Source organism: Pteropus alecto, unplaced genomic scaffold (assembly GCF_000325575.1).
Source record: "Pteropus alecto unplaced genomic scaffold, ASM32557v1 scaffold98, whole genome shotgun sequence".
Taxonomy (NCBI): Eukaryota; Metazoa; Chordata; class Mammalia; order Chiroptera; family Pteropodidae; genus Pteropus; species Pteropus alecto.
Genome location: NW_006443570.1, coordinates 224,340 through 245,714, shown reverse-complemented (window position 1 = coordinate 245,714; position 21,375 = coordinate 224,340). Strand labels below are relative to the sequence as shown.

The window sequence follows — 21,375 nt, the reverse complement described above, 5'->3', positions numbered from 1 at the left end:
ACAGAGCAAAGAGACAGCCTTGATTTCTCCTTAAAGATAATTTAATGTCTCTGTTCATTGAGATCTACACAAAAAGGGTTTTCTCTACAGCTATTTCCACTAGTCTTTTGAAAAAGCAACACTAACTCATCTCTAAGCATGTTTCAACAGAATTTCCATACCTGTACTTGAACTCAATTCTCCCAGAATACAAAGTACTCTATTTCAGTAAAACAAAAACCCAACAGTGCACCTTGGGCAGTTATCAGACTGCAGCAAATCTTTTATTACAAATAATTAAATCTCTCCATAACGTCTCAAACAGTATCAAACACTGTTTCATATCTCTAACACAGAGCAGAGCAGGCATTCAGTACTAGAACCGAGCGAGAAGTGTTAAATTTCAAGCTTTTGATCATATCACATGGTGACCAAAGCTTTTATGTCATTTTCTCACATTATCCAACTATGTATCTCATACATCTCGTCGTCTCAGTGGAGACAAAAGTTTCTAGTTCATATTGTTAAGTGCATGAAGTTGAGAGAGATAAAATCCAGCGAAAACATATCGATCTCAATTCAACTCAGTTATAAAAAAAAAACAAAAACGGAAGCAAACTTAAATTAGTTTTAAGGGGAGAAAGGGAAAGGAAGGCATGGGTTAAGGGTCAAAACTATAACAAAGGCTGGTAGTTATACATAGCATGTTATAGCTCTGGAAACTGTCATGTGGTATTTTAAAATAAAGTGGCTTTTGTGGATTTTTCTTTTCTTTTTTGGTATTGTAAACATGTGCTGTTTAATAGTACCCAAATTTAATTTAAAATATTTTTTTTCAAACAACAACAACAAAAAATTTAAAGCCTTTAAGGCAAACATCCCCCTAAGGAAAAAAGAAAGTCATTTGTTATAAAACTGTGAGGACACCCAAGCAAGACCCCACTTAAGATTCGTCAGCATGAACTTGAGAGCTTTTGTCCACTGTTCCTCAGAGTTGAACTGGGTTTTGATGGAATAGGAGCCGCCACTGCTTCCTGTGTCTTCAATCTTGCCTTTCTCCACATCCATCCTGCAGATGGACAGAACAGAGCTCATTAGTAACTGAGATCTGAGTTAAGTCAGTTCAGGCAAATGGGCAGGGACTTGATCATGGGACCAATCACGTCACTTTATCTATTAGAGAACTCTTGGCGAGGAATGGTAGTGTATTTTGGACTTGCTTAAAAGCCCAAAATCAAGAAGGCTGTCACAAGAGCCTCATTGTCATTGTGAAGTACAGGGACAGGACACACACCCAAACAGATGAGAAGCCTGGAGCAGAGGGTAAGTGAAGGTTACAGTACTCCTCACTGTTTTCCTAGGCATCCCTGAACTCATGGGGAGAGAAGGGAAGCAGAAGAAAATAAACGCTTTGTTTTGGGGTGATAGAAGCTGCTTAGCCTTACTCTCTTGAACTACAGTCTCCATCCATTACTGGGCACCTATACAGTTTGACCAAAGGAAGCATTCTTGTATGTTTCCAAGGGCTTACAGGGAAACTTTCCTGAAACTGGAAGGTGAATTTGAGCTCTGTGCCAAGAAAATCCCCCAAACCACCTAAGGCAACATTCTTTCTACCCCAGGGACCAGGTGGTATTGCAGTGTTAGATCAGTGTTTGTCCATCAGTGTCATGTGATTTTGCACCATTTTCTGCTTTCCCACCATTTATACTGTTTTTCCTCCATTACTGTCCCTTCAGTTCTGCTCAATTTGTTCCTACTCTAGGTTCATTCAACACGGGGGATACTGACCTGTAGGGAAGACAAAAACGTGTCTCGCCTTTCTCAACCTCTTCTTTGAACTGCTGCACACAGTCCAGGAAAGCCACCATTGCATGGTCAAACTTGTTGTCCCAGAAAAACCGCAACCCCCCAGAACAGTATAACGGCAGCTCCTGCCCAAGAAGAGAGAACTGGCTATGGGTGTGGCACCAAGACAGGCTATCAGAGGCTGTTCCCAATCCTATCAGTCTCTCAAGTCTTCTTTACATATTCCACTGGAAACACTAACCTTGGGCAAATAACAATGCACCTAGAAATGTTTTACCATCAATGGAAATGTGTGAAACATCTACCTCATAGCAATTTCTTCCCCATCCTACAGCACACATTCTCCTCTGATCTGCCCACATCGCTTCTCAACAGATTGTAAAAACCTAATTTTCTCTATAGGCCTCAAAGAGCTAATCCTGAACTAGACAAGACATTGAACAAGACACTGGCTCTTCATGAGATATCTAACTCTAGGAAAGAAACTGAATAATACCATTATCAAAAGTAAACCATTTCATTAGGAAATACAAGAATTTTATATTCCAGTGGAAGTGGAACTTCCTAGAGTACCTTAGATTTGTCTGTCAGAGACTCCAGGTATGAGTGGTTTCCATAGGGAACAAGTCGATACCTAAAAAAGAGATTCATAGAGAGATGGATACAGGACTCCTCCTAAAGTGATTATTGGGATGTTAGAACCCCATGATTTTCAGACTCCATCCTACCCAGGGACCTCTTTTATTATTCCCACTCCTTTTTCACCTCCCCATAGGCTCCATATTTAAGGTTTTGTTTACTGAACACAGTACATTTATTACACAATTGCCTGGGGGCCTTTGTTGATTGATGTATGTTTTGGTTTAGATTTAAAAACAAAACAGCTTGAGGAACACTAAGGTTCTGAAGATGGTAGGTTGGAGACCATGGCTATGGTCACGCGGCTCAAGGATTGCTGATCAGTAGAAAGAGCATTATGGTAACGGGAAAACGAGAGCAGTCTTTACAGACAGAAAACTCCCCCGTCTGTTGGAACCCAGGGCTCCTGCCGTAGTGGGAAGCAGCACCAGAATGGACATACGATTATATCAAAGACATACCACATTCCAAGAAAGGGCTACATTTCTTACCTCTGAAATTTCAGACCCATCTTATTGGCCAGAGCATGAAGCAGCAACACTGTCTGGCCCCAGGCAGCATTAATTTCATTCCATTCCACAGGAACACTGGGCAAGCGACCCAGTCTGAAGTTATTAATTGTGCCAAATTGTCCACTATGCCTATAGAAGAAGGCAGAAGGGCAGGAAAAAGTACAAGGTAAACTTAAAACTTAGCAACTTCTGAGACTTTCTCTCACCTAAAATCTAGCACAAATCTCTCTCCTTATCTCTAGATTCATATATCCAAGCTCTACTTGGTACTTTAAATACATATCTGAAATGTGAGTCATCATCTTTCTACCTGCTGCTCAGATGCCAAAGCAGAAACCTGGGCATCATCCCTGAATGCTCTCAGCTCCCTCCCCCAACAAAACCACCAAATTCTGTTGATTCTACCTCCTAAATCTATTTTATCTGTCCATGTCTCTGCAAACTCATTGCCAATTCTCTCTTTTCCTGTTTAGATGCCTACTGACAAGTCTCCTTACTAAAAATGCTGCCCTCTTCCCCCAAGTCATTTCTCACATTGCAGGGAAAGCTATCATCACAAACGTAGATGTAATTAGGTCGCTTCCCTGCCTAAAATACTTTGATGGCTCCCACTGCCTTTTGGATAAAGTCTAAATTCTTCGTGAGGCCTATAAGATCCTTCAGGAATTGCTAACTCTCCAGTTTCACATCTTGTTATTCCCCCCTTTACACTCAATCTCGTCACAATAAACTCCTTTCAGTTCTCCGAATTCACCACTCGCCTTTCTTCTGTTTCTTTGCACATGATGTTCTCTCTGCCAGGAACAAGCTCCCTCATCTGCAGATTTCTACTTCACATCTCAGCTTAAACATCAACCTCCTCTGGGGGAAACTTTCCATGTGGCCTCTCCACATTGGGTAATGTCCTTATGTGTTCCCACAGCACCCTAAGTTAACCATTATCGCACTGTATTACGATTGTCTATTACTTATCTATCTCTTTCAGGAGATGATAAACAACAAGAAGACAGAATGCGTATTGTTTGCTGTTGCCCTCCTAGTGCTTAGCACAGTGCCTACCAGATAGTTAAGTGGATAAAATGTTGACTAAATTAATACTTGAATGACCCTGGGGATTAGAAATCAGTTCCAGGCAGAGGACCAGAATTTCATGTGGCTGGATGGCTCAGATCGTTCCCTTTTCTCGGAAGACTGGATGTCACCGAGCTCTAGAATGCTAATCCCTTGATTATGCCTATCCTATCACAAGGAATAAAAGAAACCTAGATGGGATGAACATGACATACAGTCCTATTTTGTGGGAGGTGGGCACCCTGGCTTAGTGGTCAATAGCTAAGTTCCAGATATGTAGTGCTTCCCAGATGCTCCTCACCCTTTGGCCCTTATTACCAAATGTGGAAGGTTGCATTAAAGACGTTGGTTTTCTTCAGCTTGTCCAGCTGCATCTGGGCATAACGCATCTGGTTTTCTACACTCTTCAGCTCATCATCCAGTTCCAGCTGTTGTCGTTTAAATTCACTGTATTCCCTCTGATACCTATGAGCAGCCAAGGTGGCCATTGAAGGCTGTTAGGTTGGGGGCTAAAATTTCTCTGTTACCACTCCTCTCAACAATTTATTCTTAGTCTTAGTGATTATGGTTACATCTAGTCACAGCATCTTTTAGATTTGACACAGACCACACTCAAAAGAACATACCTGCCCTAGTTGTTTTCCCTGGGAGGGACAGAAATGTCTCAAACTCCTGCTGCCCATATGCAAAAAGGGAAGGAAAAAAGGACTCTCTCAAACCAGAACCAAACACCTCCTGGATGTCTGTGATCTTTTCCAGAAATCAGATGAGGGGGTCAAGAGTGACTTCTTCCATGGATGGATTGGCCATAAGTGAATTTCTATAACTTCACCTCAACAAAGTACTTATTGTCCTTTACGTAGTTCATGAACACCATTTCCAATGGAACTTGTTATACGACTCTGTGAAAAATTAACTTTTTTCTGTCCTTCACTTCCCCAACTTCGGTTAGTATGGACACTGTGTCTCCTCCAATAGAGGGTTCTCTTAGCTCAAGAGCATCAATGAAATCTTTGAACTGGGAAAGAACAAATGTAGGCCAATGTGCACATCTGCCCAGAGGAGGATGCCGGGTGCAGCAGACTTACCCAGACTGAGCCCGGGTCCCTGCATCACAGAGCTGTGACTAGAGCCCTGGTTCTCCGCTCTCTGTTTAACCAACACACTTTTTTCACTTAATCATGTTGACCCTTCATACATAACCCTCCCAACAAACCTCTACAAACAGTGCCTGGAAACAATATGCAGGATGACAGTTGACTGCAGCTTACAGACTAATCAGACACATTCAGCTGGAAGCCATTTCCCCTCCTGGGACCTTGAGGGCAGGAAGATAGAAGAAGAGGGTGATCACTCACTGAGCCTCTTCTTGATCTAGTCTCTCAGCCTCGGCCTGGACCTTCTCGAGATTTTCTGCTACGATCTTGCGGTTCTTTTCCACATCTTCCAGTTCCTGGATCAGCCTCTCCTCCTCTAATGCCAGCTCTTTTAGCTCCATCTGTAGCTGTTCGCTGTCATCCTCATTCATCTGCTCTAAGATCTCCAAACAGCGTCTGAAAAGGACATAGGAAGAATATGCTTACCCAAGGGAAACTGCTATTCTGTTTACCTGGGTGGAGCATAGCTCTTGGGTAAGGGCCAGGCAGTCTCACAGCAGTGACAGCTCTAAGATCCAGATCTGTTTCCAGGCCTTGGCTCCAGAGGCACTCACTTGTAGTTCTGACATTCATTTTCAGTGACATTGAGCTGAGTGTCCAGCTGGTCTAAAAGAGTATCTGTGCATTCCTCACACAGTGGGTGATCCACATCTGTCTGGCCTGACATGATGTCAAAAAGGTCCCCAGTGACCTGGAAGTGTGGGAGAGTCAGGGTAGGGTTTGCCCCATACTATTGGCCCAGACACCCCCTCTACCAACCAGGCCCACTGCTTGATGCTGGAATGAGGCTGACTTGCCTTCAGTCGTCGGCTGAGGTTCTCCATGGTGCCGCCATCGGATGCCTCCCCAATCAGAGTGAAGCTATTGGCACTTTCTGTAGACATCATCCTGCAGACAGCCCCCCGCCCATGGGCCACATGAGGGAGCAGAGAGGCCTCTTCCACCTACTGAGGTGCCAGTGGCAGAGACTCTCAAGCACCAGCTGAGGGGCCTCAAGGTGCACACCCACTCCTAGCCCAACTGACCTCCCAAGGGTACCTCTCTCCCAAGGGAAGGCCATGCTGGTCTTCCACAGGGGCACTCAGCACGAAGGTTGGCCTGGATGGACTAAGGAGGGAGAGGGGGCATCAAAAACTGATATGTGTGTGTCTACAGTAGAAAAGGAAGGAGAATCAGGAAAGATCATTTCTTAATATTATAGCCCTTGCCGGCCACCTTCACATGCATCCATTAACTAAGGACCTGAACGCCTAACATTTGTTGTTTTAAACTTTTCAAGAGCTCTCTCTTCTATTAGTCAATCGCTCCCTTTTCTCAATTCTTCATTATAAGAGCTATTATCCCTTCCCACTATGTGAACAGCTACAGGAAAAATTCAATCGGTATTGGAAGGTGATGGGCCGGCATAAGGGAATGCATCTTTTCTGGAAGAGCCAAAAGGTTAGGTGATGATTCATCTCCATCACCTGGCTCCAGGTCTCAATTTTGGGTTCAGTTAAAATTTTACTGGTTTTTGGCAAGGAGCAGGGGGCTGAGGAGTAGTAGGCACCTGGCTGGGGGGATGAATCTGCGAGAGACACCATCCTGGCGAGTTTCAATAAATGGCTCCTGGGAAGAAAATAAGGGGAATTAGAATTCTTGTGGCTCAGAGGTAGAGTATATTTCCCCAAAAGCCTCAGAACTATTGGGCTTTACCCTTGATTGATAACCATGAGACTTAATAAACCACAAAGACTTAAGAAATGGGTATTATTTAGCTAATCCTTGGATACAGGCACTAAGAAAGGACCCCTGGTATAGACAAACCCCAAGTTTCATCTGATTTTTTGTGGGGAACAGCATTCTCTAACTATATTATACTCTATTATAGTTAAATTTGCATTTTCTCAACACTTACTAGTCAGAGGTAGGGGCAAGATGCTCTAAATCACAGCACAAGGAAAAAGCCAGATCAGACTGCAATAAAGTTTGCTATGCCATAGAACAAAGTAGATAATTTATATGTTTTCAATACTTTGATAATTTATGTGATCAAAATCTTATGAGATCTCTTTTGCAATAAAAATTATCACTGATGTTATCACAATTTAAAAATGACATGTTGTCTATCACTGAGAATCCTTTCTAGCTAGGGTAGTCATACAACCCGCTGCCCAAACCAAGATGCTTTTGAGAATGGAGAGGAGTGGATACTAATTATTATCTTGGACAACAGATGTAAACTAGAAATGCCCTAAGATGACCTGGATACATAAGTCATCCCATCTCTCACCAATAATGGCTTATAATTCTGCCTTGAATAAAGAAGGGCCTCTCTCCACATTTTTGAATGGATGCCTCATTCAGTAACCTTGTGACCTCAAGTGAACTTCTGTACCTCCAATGATCCACAGTGGCCTGATCATGTAGAAAGTCTCTCGTTAACCAGAAATCCCAAAAGTCTAGAAGCACCAAGTATCCTGCAGAAACCCAGTTTTCATTCCAGTGTTTTCATACCTCTCCTGAGTTAGCCTCTTCTTCCTGGGTCTCTCCTGGTTTCACCTGGGCTGTGGCAAGTAATGGAGCTAAAGGCAAGGAAAATATTGAGTCAGAATCTTATCAAAGCAAGAAGAGGTATGTGGGAAAGTGTGGGAAAAGAACTGACAATATCCTCATCGCCACCCCCACTTCCACCTTCTTCTTAAAGTACCACTTACAAAAAGAAGAATCTCTTGCCTTCTTCTCTTTGTTCCCATTAAATCAGATTATGGAGTTGTTAACATTTTTTCCAGTATAATGGTATCATGGTTACATTTTTAAAAAGACACCTTATCGTGCTTGCTTCAGCAGCACATATACTAAAATTGGAATGGTACAGAGAAGATAAGCATGGCCCCGGTGCAAGGATGACATGCAAATTCAAGGATGACATGCAAATTTGTGAAGCAAAAAAAAAAAAAAAAGATACCTTATCTTTCAAAAATAGCTACCAAAATATTTACATATTTATGTTTGGAATTTGCTTCAAAATAATTTGTAGTGGGAGGGCAATGGATGGGGCTGTAGATGAAACACGATTAAATACGCATTGATAATTACTGAAGCTAGGTAATGGGTATGTGAGGTTCTTTATATACTTTGAAGTTTTCTATAATAAAAATAAAAATAAAAAAAATAATTGACCGAGAATGGGAGGTGAGTAGAGGTATAGAGAACACAAGAATGAGAGAATGTAGTTAATTGTTGAAGCTAGGTAATGTATACAAGAGTTCATTATGCTATTCTCTTGGCTGTATGTTTGAAATTTTTCATAATAAAAAGTTTAAAATATATTAGTCAATTCCCCTGAAAAAAGAGAAATCAGGTAGTAATAACAATAGCTAACATTTATTGAGTATTATTTGCCCAGGATATTCCTAAGTATTTATGTTCTTTGTCCTATTTGATCCTTACAACTACCTTCAGGTCGTTTTACATTTTACAGATAAAGAAACTAAAAAAGCTGGGCCTACAGAGATGAAGTAACTTACAAAAAGTCACTCAGCTAGTAAATGACAGTCAGGATTTAAATCCAAGCAGGCTGACTCCAGACCCATGAGTTTATTTAAACTGCCTATTCAGTCTTTTTTTCTAACTTCATCTCACTTCTTGGAATTATGAGACTCTGTTCCTCCCCATATCACTTGCTGACTCCTGGGTAAGTCATTTAAGCTCTCTGAGTCATTCCTCATCTGTAAAATGATCCACGAGGGTTGTTACAGGCCTAAACAAGGTAATGTATGTAGTGCGCTTGCTGTATGTTAAGTCCTCAAGAAATGCCTTTATTACATGTATACACATTCCTTTACTCTGAAACAGCAGGAGTAGAAAACTAAAGACCTTTCCTTGATACAGAAAGCTGTCAGAAGCACAGTGTCAGAACTCATTTATGTTCAGGATGAGAAAACAGGGTGCCAGAGAGATTAACTGACTTTCCTAGGTTTACACAGCGAGTCTGTAGCAGACTACACGGATATAAGACCTTCAACTCCGAAGCCGCCCACTTTCAACGATCTCAGTCATCCTCTTTCCAAGGGTCTCGCTGACCTGTGAGCTCCTGGATAGTGACATGGTCCAGAATCTTGAAGCTCGTGTCCAGTTTCAGGGGCTGGCTGCAGCGCTGGCACACGAAGCTCACCTGCATGGTGCTGCTGGACGACTTAGACCCCTCCATCCCTGCGGCGATGGAGAGCAGGCGAAGTTAGGGAGAATCGGTACTCTTGAACCCCGTATCCTGGGCTACCACCTGCCTTGCTGGTGTGGTTAAGGGGGAGAATTCCCGCCCGCGTCTTTCCCTCTAGGAGCGGCACCATACCCACAGGACCTGCTTCCGGGGCAGCCCCGGCAAAGGCAGTTTACAGCCCAGTTAGGGAGGGGCTGCAATAGGGTCCGTAAGGGTTCCCAGGCTCCTTGCTATTCAGCCCTCCCCTCTCTTCACCTCGGGGCCCGGAGCCCGCCTCCCTGGTCTGGTCTACCGCGGGGGCACCGTGGCCTCGGGTCTGCCCGGGAGCGAGGCCTCCAGAACTGCCATCGCCCAGTTTTCAGCTACTTCCCGGTCGGCCAGCGGAGGACTTCCGCCCTGACCGGACGTTACGCCACGACGCCTGCAGCTGCAGGAGGAGCCAGGAGGTCGGTCCTGGTCCTCCTGCTTACCGGACCCGCTGCGGCCCCTAGAGGCAAAACTGGGGAACTCAGCCGGCATCGACGGGTGGGAGAAGGTTGCGAGAAGTGGAAGGACCGAGTTGGGTTGGGAGAGAATGAGGAGCCTCCGCTGTTCTTTAATTCAGTGACTTTTCTTCAGATTTGTCACTTCTGAACGGAGCCACTTTAATGCTTTCTGCAATATCAGTTTTAATAATTTCTCCTCTGGAGAGCTGGGCTTTCTTTCAAAGGCTCCTGAGAGAGTGGTAGACAAACTTGGAGCGGAAGGCTAGGAGGTAAACTTTACTGTGTTTTATTTTGTATTATAAAATTAGTTATTAATCAGGGAAAGTCGAGAACTTCAGATATTGAAACGTATTGTAACGTAGTATAAAACTAGAACATTTTTGTCTTGGTGCACTAATAGATCAATGAAACAACAGAATTCAAAAATAGACCAGGTATACAGGGGGATTTAGTGGGTAATAAAGCTAGTATTTCAAATCATTGGGGAAATGAACTGCTTAATAAGTGGTAAGTGGGTCCAGAGAGCCATGTAGATAGCCATGAGCTGAATCTTCTACTTCACTGCTTACACCAAAAGAAGTTACACCAATTGGTCACAATTTTAAGCATCGAAAATACTATGATTAAAAGTACTCATTGAAAGCATGAGTGAATATTTTTTATAATCTTGGAGTGGAGAAGACCTATCTAAGCATGACATGAAGATCAGAAGCCAAAAAAGGAAATATTGAATTTTACTCCTTAGAAATAAAAATTTTTGTAACTATTAAAGACTCTAAAAAAAAAAAATTACAGAAGAAAAATGTGGTAGTTGCAGCTCATAAGATAGAAGATAAATTTCCTTAATATATAGAACTCTATTCAGTCAATAAAAATTCGAATAGGCCAATAATTAAATGGGCAAAAAATATGAAAAAGTAGCTCACAGAAAAACAAATGGTTGATAAAGAAATTAAAAGATGTTTCATTTCACTTGTAATTAAGTCAATGGAAATTAAACTTCGGTGAGGCAGCATTTCTCATTTATAAGATTGGTAAAGGCTGAACCAGTTGATAATAGCCAGTGTTGATGAGCATTTGGGGAACTCTAGAATACTGTTGTTGACTGGGAGTATAAATTAGCATAATATTTTTGGAGCTCAATTTAGGAATATTTATCAAAATTTTAAATGTTCACAGTCTTTATCTCATAGAATCGCTTTCTAAGAATTTTCCTAATAGATATGCAAGTGATCAAATATATATGTACAAGAATTTTCACTGCTAAATGTCCTTCATTAATAGAGGATTGTTTAAATGTTATTGTATTATCCATTTAGCAGAATACCACACAACCATTAAAAAGAATGAAGTAAACTTGCTTTTTACTTGGTTTATTTGGCTACTTTGAGAATAATCTGAAGAAGGGCAAGGGTAGAAGCAGGAAGGCTAATTAAGAAATTTTTGCATAAATTGAGGCAAGAGATGATTATCGATTGAAATAAGAAAAGTAACCGATGAAAAAGAATGTGGCTATTTCATGTCTCTTGATTAAAATTAGCAATAGTTTTTCACAGTGGTTGTACATAATTCTGCCTTCAGGAATGTGTGAGAGCCTGTTTCACAATGCCTTGGCCAGTATTAGGTATCATATATTTGAGGAATGAGGGGGGAAAAAAAAAAGGCACATCCCTGTTATTTTAATTGGCGTCATTGGTATATATTGGCTTGTTTCTCTTTTTTGAATTTTGTTTACATTCTTTCATTTACCTACTAGGTTCTTAATATTTTGCTCAATATCTTTCATTATTTTGCATGAATGGTCTATTAAGATGTTTTCCAGACGTGCAAAAGTTTTAAATTCTTATGTGATCGAATCTATTTTTTTTTCTTGGTGACTTATATTGCTTAGAAAGTTGTTCCCACTTCCATAAGTGACTTTCATGTTATTTTAAATGTAGGTAATCCTCCTATAATTAATATTAGATGCAATATATGGAACTAGATTGGTTTTCTCTTGGTATTGTTAATTATAGTTTTTACAACCCTCTTTCCTCTTGGATCTTTCAGCATGAGACCCCCTCCAGAGGAGGTGAGAGGAATCATTCCCAAAGAATTCTCACTTAGGCCTGGTGTGACCCTTTAGTAGTCCTACATTAATTCCTGCTTGGCTGCCACTAACACCATCTCAGAAAGGCATAGAGATGTAATGGGCTTCTAAAGAGGTAGGAAGTATAAAGATTATAACTGAGAGTTTGAAAGTCTAGACTGCCTAGGTTCAAACCTTATATTTGTCATTCACCAACAATGACCTTGAGCAAGTTTATTAAACTACTCTGTGCTTTGTTTTTTTATTTCTAAAAGAAGCATAATAATGTATTTTCCATAGCGTAGTGTGATGATTAAATGATCTAATAATACGAAGTACAAAAAGGAATGCCTGGCACATAGTAAATTGTGTGTCTTGCTGCTTAGAGAATATATAACAGTATGTATAAGGCATGATGGATTGTGAATAATCAACAACATACCCACGTCATCAATTCAACACTTATTGAGGATCTACTATTTGCCAGTCACTCTTCTAGGTCTGAGAGAATACACTGGTAAACTGCTTTAACGGTTTACATTTTAGAGGATTTTGACAATAAACATGTAAATGAATGAATAAGATTTCAGATAATAGTAGGTGTTATAGGTTGAATTGTGTCTCCCCAAAAGATGTTGATGTCCTAACCCCAGTACCTGTGACTGTGACCTTATTTGTAAATAGAATCTTTGCAGATAAGTTAATGACTGGTGTTTTTATAAAGAGACAGTTTGGATACAAAGATAGACATGAACAGAAGGAAGACACGTGAAGAGACACAGAGAGAAGACAGTTGTTTCTAAGCCAAGGAACATCTGAAGCTACCAGGAGCTAGGAGAGAGGCCTGGAACATGTTCTTCTTTAGCACCTTCAGAGGGAGCACAGTCCAGCTACTTTGATTTCATGATTCTAGCTAATCCTAGCCTCCAAAATTGTGAGACAATACATTTCTCTTGTTCTAAGCCACCCAGTTTGTGGTACTTTGTTATAGCAGTAAACACATTAAGTGGGGGCAAGGGTAGATGGAGTTACTTCAACTGGGGGATTCAGGAAGGCCTCTATTAGCTATGAAATCATTGAGGATGACACACAGGGAAGAGACATAATCTGGCTGACTTTTAAAATTATTGAAGCATTACATTAAGAAAAGGACACAAACATAAGTGTACAGCTCAGTGAATTATCACAAATGAACACACACATTTGTAATCAGCAACTCTCCTGGCCCATGCCCCCTTCCAGGTGCTACTCATCATGAGGGGAAAGAGCATCCTCACTTCTACCACCATAGATTAGTTTTGACTGTTTTTGACTCTTTCGTTTTTGGTTCCTTATTTAAATTTTGTTATTTTATTTTTCCATTACAGTTGACATTCAACATTATTAGTTTCAGGTATACAGCACAGTGGTTAGACATTTATATAATTTATGAAGCGATCCCCCCAATAAATCTAGTACCCACCTGGCATCGTACATAGTTATTACAATGTTATTGACTATATTCCCTATGCTGTACTTTACATCTGTGACTTTATAACTACCAATTTGTACTTCTTTATCCTTTTACTTTTCACCCAGCCCCCCGTCAACCTTCTTCTTTTGCCTAGTATTGTGATTCCTCCATCTTATGTGTTTTAGTTCATCTATTCTCAATACTATGCGGTATTCCATTGTGAATATATTAAAATTTAGTTATCTATCCTACTCTTGAGAGGCATTCGAGTAGTTTCCAGTTGCAGCTATTGTGAATAGTGTTGACACAAACATTCTTGTTCATGTTCTTGATGAATGTATTTATGCATTTCTGTTGGGTATGTTTCTAGAGTTGAGATTTCTGGGTCACAGGTATATATAGAAATCTATACATATGTTTATTCAGCTTTAGTAGATATTGCTATAACCGTGGTTGACATATTAAAAGATAGTTTGGGTGTGAGTAGAGACTAGAATGTGGTAGTGGGTGTGGTGGCAAGAGTGAAAATAGAGACCAAATAGTCTATTGTAATAGTCCTAGCAAAGGATGACAATGACTGACTAGGATAACAAATGAGACAGAGAAAAGCATGCTCATACAGGATTCATTATTCAGGTAAGGCTGACAAGACCTGCTGATGGTTGGATGTGGGGAGACGAGGGAGAGGAATCAGGTTGATAGTTGTTTGGTTTGAATAACTAGGTAGACAGTTCTGTCAGTTATTGAGATGGGGAAGAGTAGGAAAATAACAGGTGTGTGGGAGAATCAAGAATTCTGGTTTGGCCACATTAAGTTTGAGATGCCTATTAGCTACCCAAGTAGAGACGCCAAAGTAGACAACTGGAGCTCAGTTAGATGTCAGGACTGGAAAAATTTAGGGCCATCAGCATACAGCTGTTGAGTACCACTGAGAGTTTTAGGTAAGAGGGAGAGGTGACCACTGGTACTGTCAACATGGAAGTCATTGGTAATCCAACAAAACTATCTCAGTGAGAACATGGAATGGGAAAGCCTGATTGAAATGGATTAGAGTAAGTTGGAGATGAGAAAGAAGAGTAAGAGACAATAATATTGCTCAAGAAGTCTGACTATGAAGAAGAGTACAGAAAAAAAGTGTGAGAGAAATCTGGGTTCAAGGGAGGGTTTTTCTCAAGATAGGAGGTACTTATCATGTTTGGATGTGATCCAGTAGAGAGAGATAAATGTAATATAGGAGAAAAAAAAGGATGATCACTGAAGGATAATCAGAAAGTGAAAGGGGCTGGTTTCCGGCACACAAAAGGAAGTGTTGGTTTTTGATGGGAACAGATGTTTCCTTCAATGAAAGAGGAGGAAAAGCAGAAGGGATTTGCAGATTGGCAGATCTGGGGGTGAAATAAAGTTCTCATTTGCTTCTGTTTTCTCAGTGAAGAATAATCCAAGACCATAAATTGGAGTTGGGAGGGGAGGGATATTAGAGGTTTAGGAAGGTGAGAAGGTATGATGGTCATTTGGAGTGTGGGAGAGTAAACTTGTCAGAAGCACATAGTAGGATCTCAGGCAGTGTTGTGCACCCATTTGAGAGTTGTGGACATGAATTTAAAGTGAGACCAGCCATTAGTGATTGTGTTTGATTCATAAGCACCCAGGAAAGAATAGTTTGTTAAATATAATGGTACCCTCAGCAACTGCTCACTGAATAAATAAACAATGAGTAGAGTATTATATAAAACATTTGGATAAGGGAAGAGGATGGGAAATAGAGAAGGAATGTGTCTTCTTATGACTTACTTGAAGACAAAACACAATTATTTGAGAACAAAGCCATATTTCAACAAGCACAAACATACTAAGTTTTCAAGTTGAAGTTATTAATTCTGTAAGCAATGCAGGGTAATGGCACACTTAAAATGGGGTGAAGTTAATTTGGGAAAGCATTCCTGAAATTAGGTTCCAGATCAGAGTTAGGAATGTGTCTTCTTATGACTTACTTGAAGACAAAACACAATTACTTGAGAACAAAGCCATATTTCAACAAGCACAAACATACTAAGTTTTCAAGTTGAAGTTATTAATTCTGTAAGCAATGCAGGGTAATGGCACACTTAAAATGGGGTGAAGTTAATTTGGGAAAGCATTCCTGAAATTAGGTTCCAGATCAGAGCCTAGAAATGTAACGTGAGTAGACAACTGGGACAAAAACTAGGGACAAATGTTAACAGAAAGCAGAGGAAGAAGGGGGAAAAGTTAGATGTTGATAAGCAAGATGGGTAGTATGGGCAATGTTGTATGTAGCTCCGAATAATTGGAAAAGGAATTTGAGTCTAAAAGCAAGGAAAATTATATAGTTTAAGAAGTAACCTCTTCATGCTAAGCACTAACAGGTAGCTTATCTGACAAAGGCTACTAACTAATGTATCTAGTTCCTGCCTTGTGTCTGGGCACTGTGCTAGTTCTTTAACATATATATGATTTCCAATACTCACAACAACCCTACGGAATTATATATTATTTATTAATAATGACTGAAAATCCATTTGACAGGTGAAGGAATTGAGACAGCATTTCAGTAATTTTACCAAGATATCACAGTTGGTAAAGAGCTGAGATAGGGATAGAAGCCAGGTCTCTCTGATTCCAAAGGCCACAGTCAGTTGCACTTCACTTAACTGCATATTCCCACCATTTTCCTTGCACTTAGCACAGAGGCCTTCCCGGGATAAATGTTCAGCAGCAACGGCAACCCCAAAACGTACATCAGATTACCTGCCTTTGCACTTAATTCCAATTGTTTCCTAACAACCCTCCCCGCCCCACTTCCACCTCCAGCTCACTAGTCTTTCAATTTCTTCAATAGGACAACCTCTTTCACTCTCCAGAGAATTTGCTTATGCTGCACCTGTACCTTTGAGGCTTGTCCCTTCACTCCTCCCAAGCTAACTCCTTTACATCCTTTAGATTTCAGCATAATCTGAGAGGCCTTCCTTGTCCATTCTTCCTAAAACAGACCTCTGGTATTCTTTATATCAGTCATTTGTTAACTAACATTTATCAGATTTTGTAATTATGTTGCTAGTTTACTTTCTGGTGTCCTTCCCCAATATTAAGCCCCATGAGACCCAAGAACTTGAAGCTCATTTACCTTCGATTTCCCAGAGCTGTGCTTTTCAATACAGGAGGCACTAGTCAGACGTGGCTATTCAGCATTACAAATGTGGCGCCTCTGAGTTGAGATGTGCAGTTAAGTGTAAAATTCACACTGGATTTCGAAGACTTGGTATGAAAAAAGAATGTATACAATCTCGTTAATATTTTTTATATTACCTGTTGAGAAATATTTGGATAAACTAGGTTAAACATGATTAAAATTAATTTCATCTATTTTACTTTTTAGTGTGGCTACTCTTAGATTTTAACTTACATAAGTGACTCACGTTACATTTCTAGGCTCTGAGGCAGTATTGTCCCAGAGTCTAGCAGTGTCCTGGCCCACTGACATTCACCCACTGAGCGAAATAACCAATGTTAAGAGACAGACCGAACGAATGCGTGAATAAAAAGATACGGTCTCTGCCTTCCTTAGGAAAATGGATACAGCATTGTCCTCTAAGTCTGGAGATCTGGGTTCTGGTCCAGGATTTACTGTTATCACTGTGCAGCCTATCCCTCTCTGGGCGTCAATTTGCCCATCAAGCAGTTGATCTCTGAGGTCTGAAAACGTATGAAGATAAGTGGTGGAGAAAGGTGGGGAAGCCTGGTACAATAGAACTTTTCTTCTATTTGGCTCTAGCCTAAACACGAGAGCTTCGGCCAAAGGGAGGAGGCAGCTCGCAGACTAGACCCCCGAACCCAGCTCCGGGACCGCCTGCTTCCTCAGTCCGACGTCACTGGGGCGCGACGGCGCCGTCGGTTCTGTCCTCAAAGCGGCAGTGGCTCAGAAGGTCCCTTCAGTGAAGGAGGGTGCCGGGCTAACGAGAGTCAAACAGTTCCCGAGTCTTTTTGAGACTCAGTTCGCGTAAACAAGACTCCGCCACCCACCCTCTCACTTGTCTCTTACAAGGCACTGGAACCCGGGAGATAAGGGGCGGGCTGGAGCGTCCAGAGCCGAACCTCAGTGCGGCTGCGCAGGGCACGTGCGCATCCTCGCCGGAGTCCCGGCGATTGGCTGTGACGTAACGTCCGGCGTGAGCGGCGAAAGCCGGGAGGGCGAGCGAGAGAGTGAGCAGGCAGCAGGCAGCAGGCAGCAGGCGGGCGGGCAAGCAGCACGGAGGGAGGGAGGGAGCGAGCGAGCGAGCGAGCAGTGAGTGAGCCAGCGAGGGCGGCCGCATCTGAGAGCAGTCGAGTTTCCTCCCGTCCTTCTGACCCCCTCCCCGGAGCCCACAGCGCCTCCGGTTTCCAGCGGAGCGGACACGGCCCGGCCCGGCCATGGCCTCGTTGCTGAAGGTGGATCAGGAAGTGAAGCTCAAGGTAGCGGCGCCCGTCCGGCCTCCTTATCCCTCGCTTCGATCCCGGAGCAGTCTGACCAGCTCCCAACTCCCCATGGCGTCTTTGTCTCCCTGGGGACACCAGCTCTGAGCTTCCGCTCGGCTCAGCCCAGCCCCCCACTGGCTGAGATGGCATCGGGGGAGAGGATAATATAGGGTGGCCTTCAGTACCTCATCTGGTGATGGAGAGCCCCAGGGAGACTTCCGCGGACACGTGGTGGACTCAGTGCTTTAGGCTAGTGACAGCTGGAAGTTACCCAGCCCAGCAACGTCCCCGCCTCCGGACGCTGCCTCTGCCCCTGCCCTTGGCGTCAGGCCTGCCTCGCATCATAGGCAAGGTCTGAATTGGGGTTGGCGCTTTTGTGAGCTCACACCTCCCCTATCTACCTGTCTTTCGTCTGCTCTCAAATTCAGATAGCCTCAGACACAGGGAGGGAGGGAGACAAGACAGGCGGGTGCTGCCCTCAAGCCCCGCTTCCCTCTCCTGAGATGGAGAAATGGGTTCTCAAAAAAATGAAGTATTTGAAATCTGGGGGCCTCTCAGCTTCTCATTATAATTACAAGGTGAGGGCAAGAGCTAGATTTGGGTTTCCCCATCCTGCCCATACTTCATTTGCCAGGTACTGACTTGCTCTTACTGAATTGCTTTCTTTGTTAATTTTAGGTTGATTCTTTCAGGGAGCGGATCACAAGTGAGGTGAGTGAAATAAACAGAAAAATGAGTGTTGGTTAATGATTGAGTTTCCAAAAGAAGAGATCACTGTAGAGAGTTACCTTCCCACAATTATTAATGAATTTTTCCTCATTTTTAGGCAGAAGACTTGGTGGCAAATTTTTTCCCAAAGAAGTTGTTAGAACTTGATAGTTTTTTGAAGGTGAGAGACCTTTTTCTTTTCCTCCAATTCCCCAATTATTTTGGTTCTGGTCTTTCTCTCAAATGGGACAAGTCATGTGTTGGTTCTCTTTTGTTTTGTACCGTAAAGCATTAAAGCATTCTCATTTATTGCCCTTCAAATTTTTTGTTCATCTTGAAAAGACTACTGTTTGGGGGTTGGGCGTCTCTTTCAGGAACCAATCCTAAACATCCATGACCTAACTCAGATCCACTCAGATATGAATCTACCTGTCCCTGACCCCATTCTTCTCACCAATAGCCATGATGGACTGGACGGTGTAAGTGTTCTCTATTTATCTTTGTGTTCTGAAGCAATAGGTACTCTCTTCTATTTCCTGGTCAGTTTGAACATGTACAGAGGAGACAGTGGGTTTTGGATCTGGGAATGAGGACTGTCACAAACATGACTCCAGAACACCCCCTTTAGACACTAATTTTCATTTATAGCAGGTGGTGAATTTGCTAACGCTACTCTGTGAGAGTGAGTTTCAAGTAGGACTAATAGCTACAGGTGCCCTCAGGTTATCTGGTCTGTCCTCATGGCTCTAAGCAAGACTTTTCTTACCTGTTTCAATGTCTTGAGTCTTGTTATGGGATGAGTAGTTTTTCTTGATATATAACTGCTGACCCTGTCTTTGGTGTGTATCTTTATTACCTAGTCCTTATCAGTTATATTTCCACATTCTATAACACCGATGACACTATTGTTCTTTGTCTGCATTACTGTGTCATTGATAGGATTTGCCATTCTGGAAAGCAGAAACTGTCTTAATCATTTTTGTATCCCCAGCACCTAACATTGTTCCTAGTACATAGCAGGTGCTTAAATATGTGTTTATTAATTGAATATTATGTTTCTTTGTGGAACCAATAAATTTGTACATATTCCCTTTAATTATCTTTACCCTGCATTGAATGGTTCTTTTTTTCCTGTTGTTTATAGTATCCACCCCCTCCCCTAATTGCTTAATGTAGTGTATTTCTTGAAAGGTTGGTCTTACCAACTAGAATGTAAGTTGCTTTGTGGCAAGAATCTTTTCTTAAAGTCTTGGATGTGCTTGGTAAGTTGTGCATGAATTAATAAGATAACCTGTGGGGTCAAAGAAGGGACTAAGCTTGTTTGAAGTGTAACCTATGATAGGGCTTTGCGTGTTGAGAGCAGGCTAATTCCTGTCTCTTTGTATACTTAGCCCACTTACAAGAAGCGAAGATTGGATGAGTGTGAAGAGGCCTTCCAAGGTAAGAGCCACCCTTCCCTCCTCTACCCCTCCCACCCTCTGGCTTGCAGCCTTGAGAAGCAGGATGGATCTGGTATTCTCCTGGCCTGGAAGCAGGATCTGATTTTATTTCTCAGAGTTACCATTCCCAAGTCTTCCAAACAATTGTCATTATTTAGCACTCTAAACCTAATTTTTCAATAAACAGGGAGGATTTGACTTAGTGTGAACTGCTAAAGGAGAGAAGTTGGGAGGTGGCTACATGCTGTAGATTTTTCACAGAAGTCCCAGTTCCATGTTATTTTTTCCTCTTCAATGGTAGTTGGTACATTAAATCTGTAGAGTGTATTTAGATTTCCTTATTTGGGCATACTTTAGACACTCACTTGTTAATTCATACATTCTCTTTTTTATTCTGTTAGTGATGTCATGGTTCGTAGATAGGGTTGTGACAGATAAAAGGCAGCGGTCATGGCATCTCATGGGTCTGAGGAAGAAGACAGAAGGATGGGGGATCCTGTGTCCTGGCCCCCACCCCAATCATTTGGCCTTCTTCATGTCCCTGCCAGGAACCAAGGTGTTTGTGATGCCCAATGGGATGCTAAAAAGCAACCAGCAGCTGGTGGACATTATTGAGAAAGTGAAACCTGAGATCCGGCTGCTGATTGAGAAATGCAACACGGTGAGGCAGGGGCTAGTGACCTATGGGCTGACTTCAGACAGCCTGGATTGAACTATGAAAAATGATGGATGGTGGGGCTGGAGGCATGGAGGTGATATGGGTGTTGGCAGACTAAGTATCTTGGCTCCTGTGCTCCTGAAATCTGGCCCCAATAGCATAAATTGTATACTACATCATCCACAAAAGCCATGGTCTTCATATATATTTTTTGGTCTACTCACCTTCCAGGTCAAAATGTGGGTACAGCTCCTGATTCCTAGGATAGAAGATGGGAACAACTTCGGGGTGTCCATTCAGGTAATGTGCTTGCATTACACACTGGGGAGGAAGGTTTGGGAGATACTCTCATCTCCCCTGTTTCGTTTTCTGTTTCTATTTGGTCTGCTGAGGAATGATGTGGAAGTGACTTTTGACTCACTGTTTTTTTTTTCAGGAGGAGACAGTTGCTGAACTAAGGACTGTTGAGAGTGAAGCTGCATCTTATCTGGACCAGATTTCTAGGTAGGGCTACTTGGGCTTGGCCCAGGAATTGGGGGCTGGTGAGGCAATAAGCACTGTCCAGGGTCTCCTGCAGCTTCCTCCTCTTCTCTCTTTCCAGATATTATATTACAAGAGCCAAATTGGTTTCTAAAATAGCTAAATATCCCCATGTGGTAAGTAAGGGTTTTGTAGCCTGAGGGTGGAAGTGGTAGGATAGGGAGGAGTGACTATTAGTGGGAAAGA

The 21,375-nt window shown here is 42.1% G+C and overlaps 2 protein-coding genes and 1 non-coding gene across 9 annotated transcripts in view; 2 read left to right on the top strand and 1 right to left on the bottom strand.

Annotated features, from left to right (window-relative positions):
* Positions 1-241: 241 nt before the first annotated feature.
* Positions 242-17,200, bottom strand: BECN1 (beclin 1). Of its 6 annotated transcripts, XM_015599222.2 has the most exons (14): positions 16,970-17,200; positions 16,517-16,597; positions 9,233-9,361; positions 7,664-7,731; positions 6,717-6,775; positions 6,206-6,274; positions 5,965-6,055; positions 5,722-5,858; positions 5,369-5,563; positions 4,329-4,475; positions 2,919-3,068; positions 2,362-2,422; positions 1,771-1,913; positions 242-1,048 (listed from the first exon to the last, which is right to left on the bottom strand). In XM_015599222.2, exons 3-14 carry the CDS (start codon positions 9,357-9,359, stop codon positions 880-882), a joined length of 1,416 nt encoding a protein of 471 aa, XP_015454708.1. In that variant the 5' UTR covers positions 9,360-9,361; positions 16,517-16,597; positions 16,970-17,200; the 3' UTR covers positions 242-879. The 6 variants fall into 6 exon arrangements, with proteins under 6 accessions (XP_015454708.1, XP_006924640.2, XP_015454707.1 ...); XM_006924578.3 differs by lacking the exon at positions 16,970-17,200 and having other exon boundaries at positions 16,517-16,622; XM_015599221.2 differs by lacking the exons at positions 16,517-16,597; positions 16,970-17,200 and adding an exon at positions 9,624-9,783.
* Positions 7,981-8,088, top strand: LOC112473434. The gene has a single exon (XR_003044002.1). It is a non-coding gene; the product is annotated as a U6 spliceosomal RNA (small nuclear RNA).
* Positions 17,201-17,557: 357 nt separating the features above from the next.
* PSME3 (proteasome activator subunit 3) overlaps positions 17,558-21,375 on the top strand; it is a 6,331-nt gene continuing 2,513 nt past the window's right edge. The window contains exons 1-9 of one of the 2 annotated variants that reach the window (XM_006924576.3): positions 17,558-17,841; positions 18,523-18,555; positions 18,671-18,733; positions 18,927-19,031; positions 19,944-19,992; positions 20,540-20,652; positions 20,881-20,949; positions 21,086-21,153; positions 21,251-21,305. In XM_006924576.3, the coding sequence (XP_006924638.1) occupies positions 17,800-17,841; positions 18,523-18,555; positions 18,671-18,733; positions 18,927-19,031; positions 19,944-19,992; positions 20,540-20,652; positions 20,881-20,949; positions 21,086-21,153; positions 21,251-21,305 (597 nt within the window). In that variant the 5' untranslated portion in view covers positions 17,558-17,799. The remainder of the gene's footprint in view (positions 17,842-18,522; positions 18,556-18,670; positions 18,734-18,926; positions 19,032-19,943; positions 19,993-20,539; positions 20,653-20,880; positions 20,950-21,085; positions 21,154-21,250; positions 21,306-21,375) is intronic. The other variant, XM_025041546.1, reaches the window with a different exon arrangement.

Bases quoted from the DNA above. Each gene is read 5' to 3' on its own strand.
- BECN1 (XM_015599222.2), bottom strand. From the start codon at position 9,359: ATGGAGGGGTCTAAGTCGTCCAGCAGCACCATGCAGGTGAGCTTCGTG. The intron at 3,069-4,328 runs GTAATAAGGGCC...CTTCTTCTATAG, and splicing joins AATGCAACCTTCCACATTTG to GCATAGTGGACAATTTGGCA. The intron at 1,049-1,770 runs GTCAGTATCCCC...GTCCATCTGCAG, and splicing joins CGTTTTTGTCTTCCCTACAG to GATGGATGTGGAGAAAGGCA.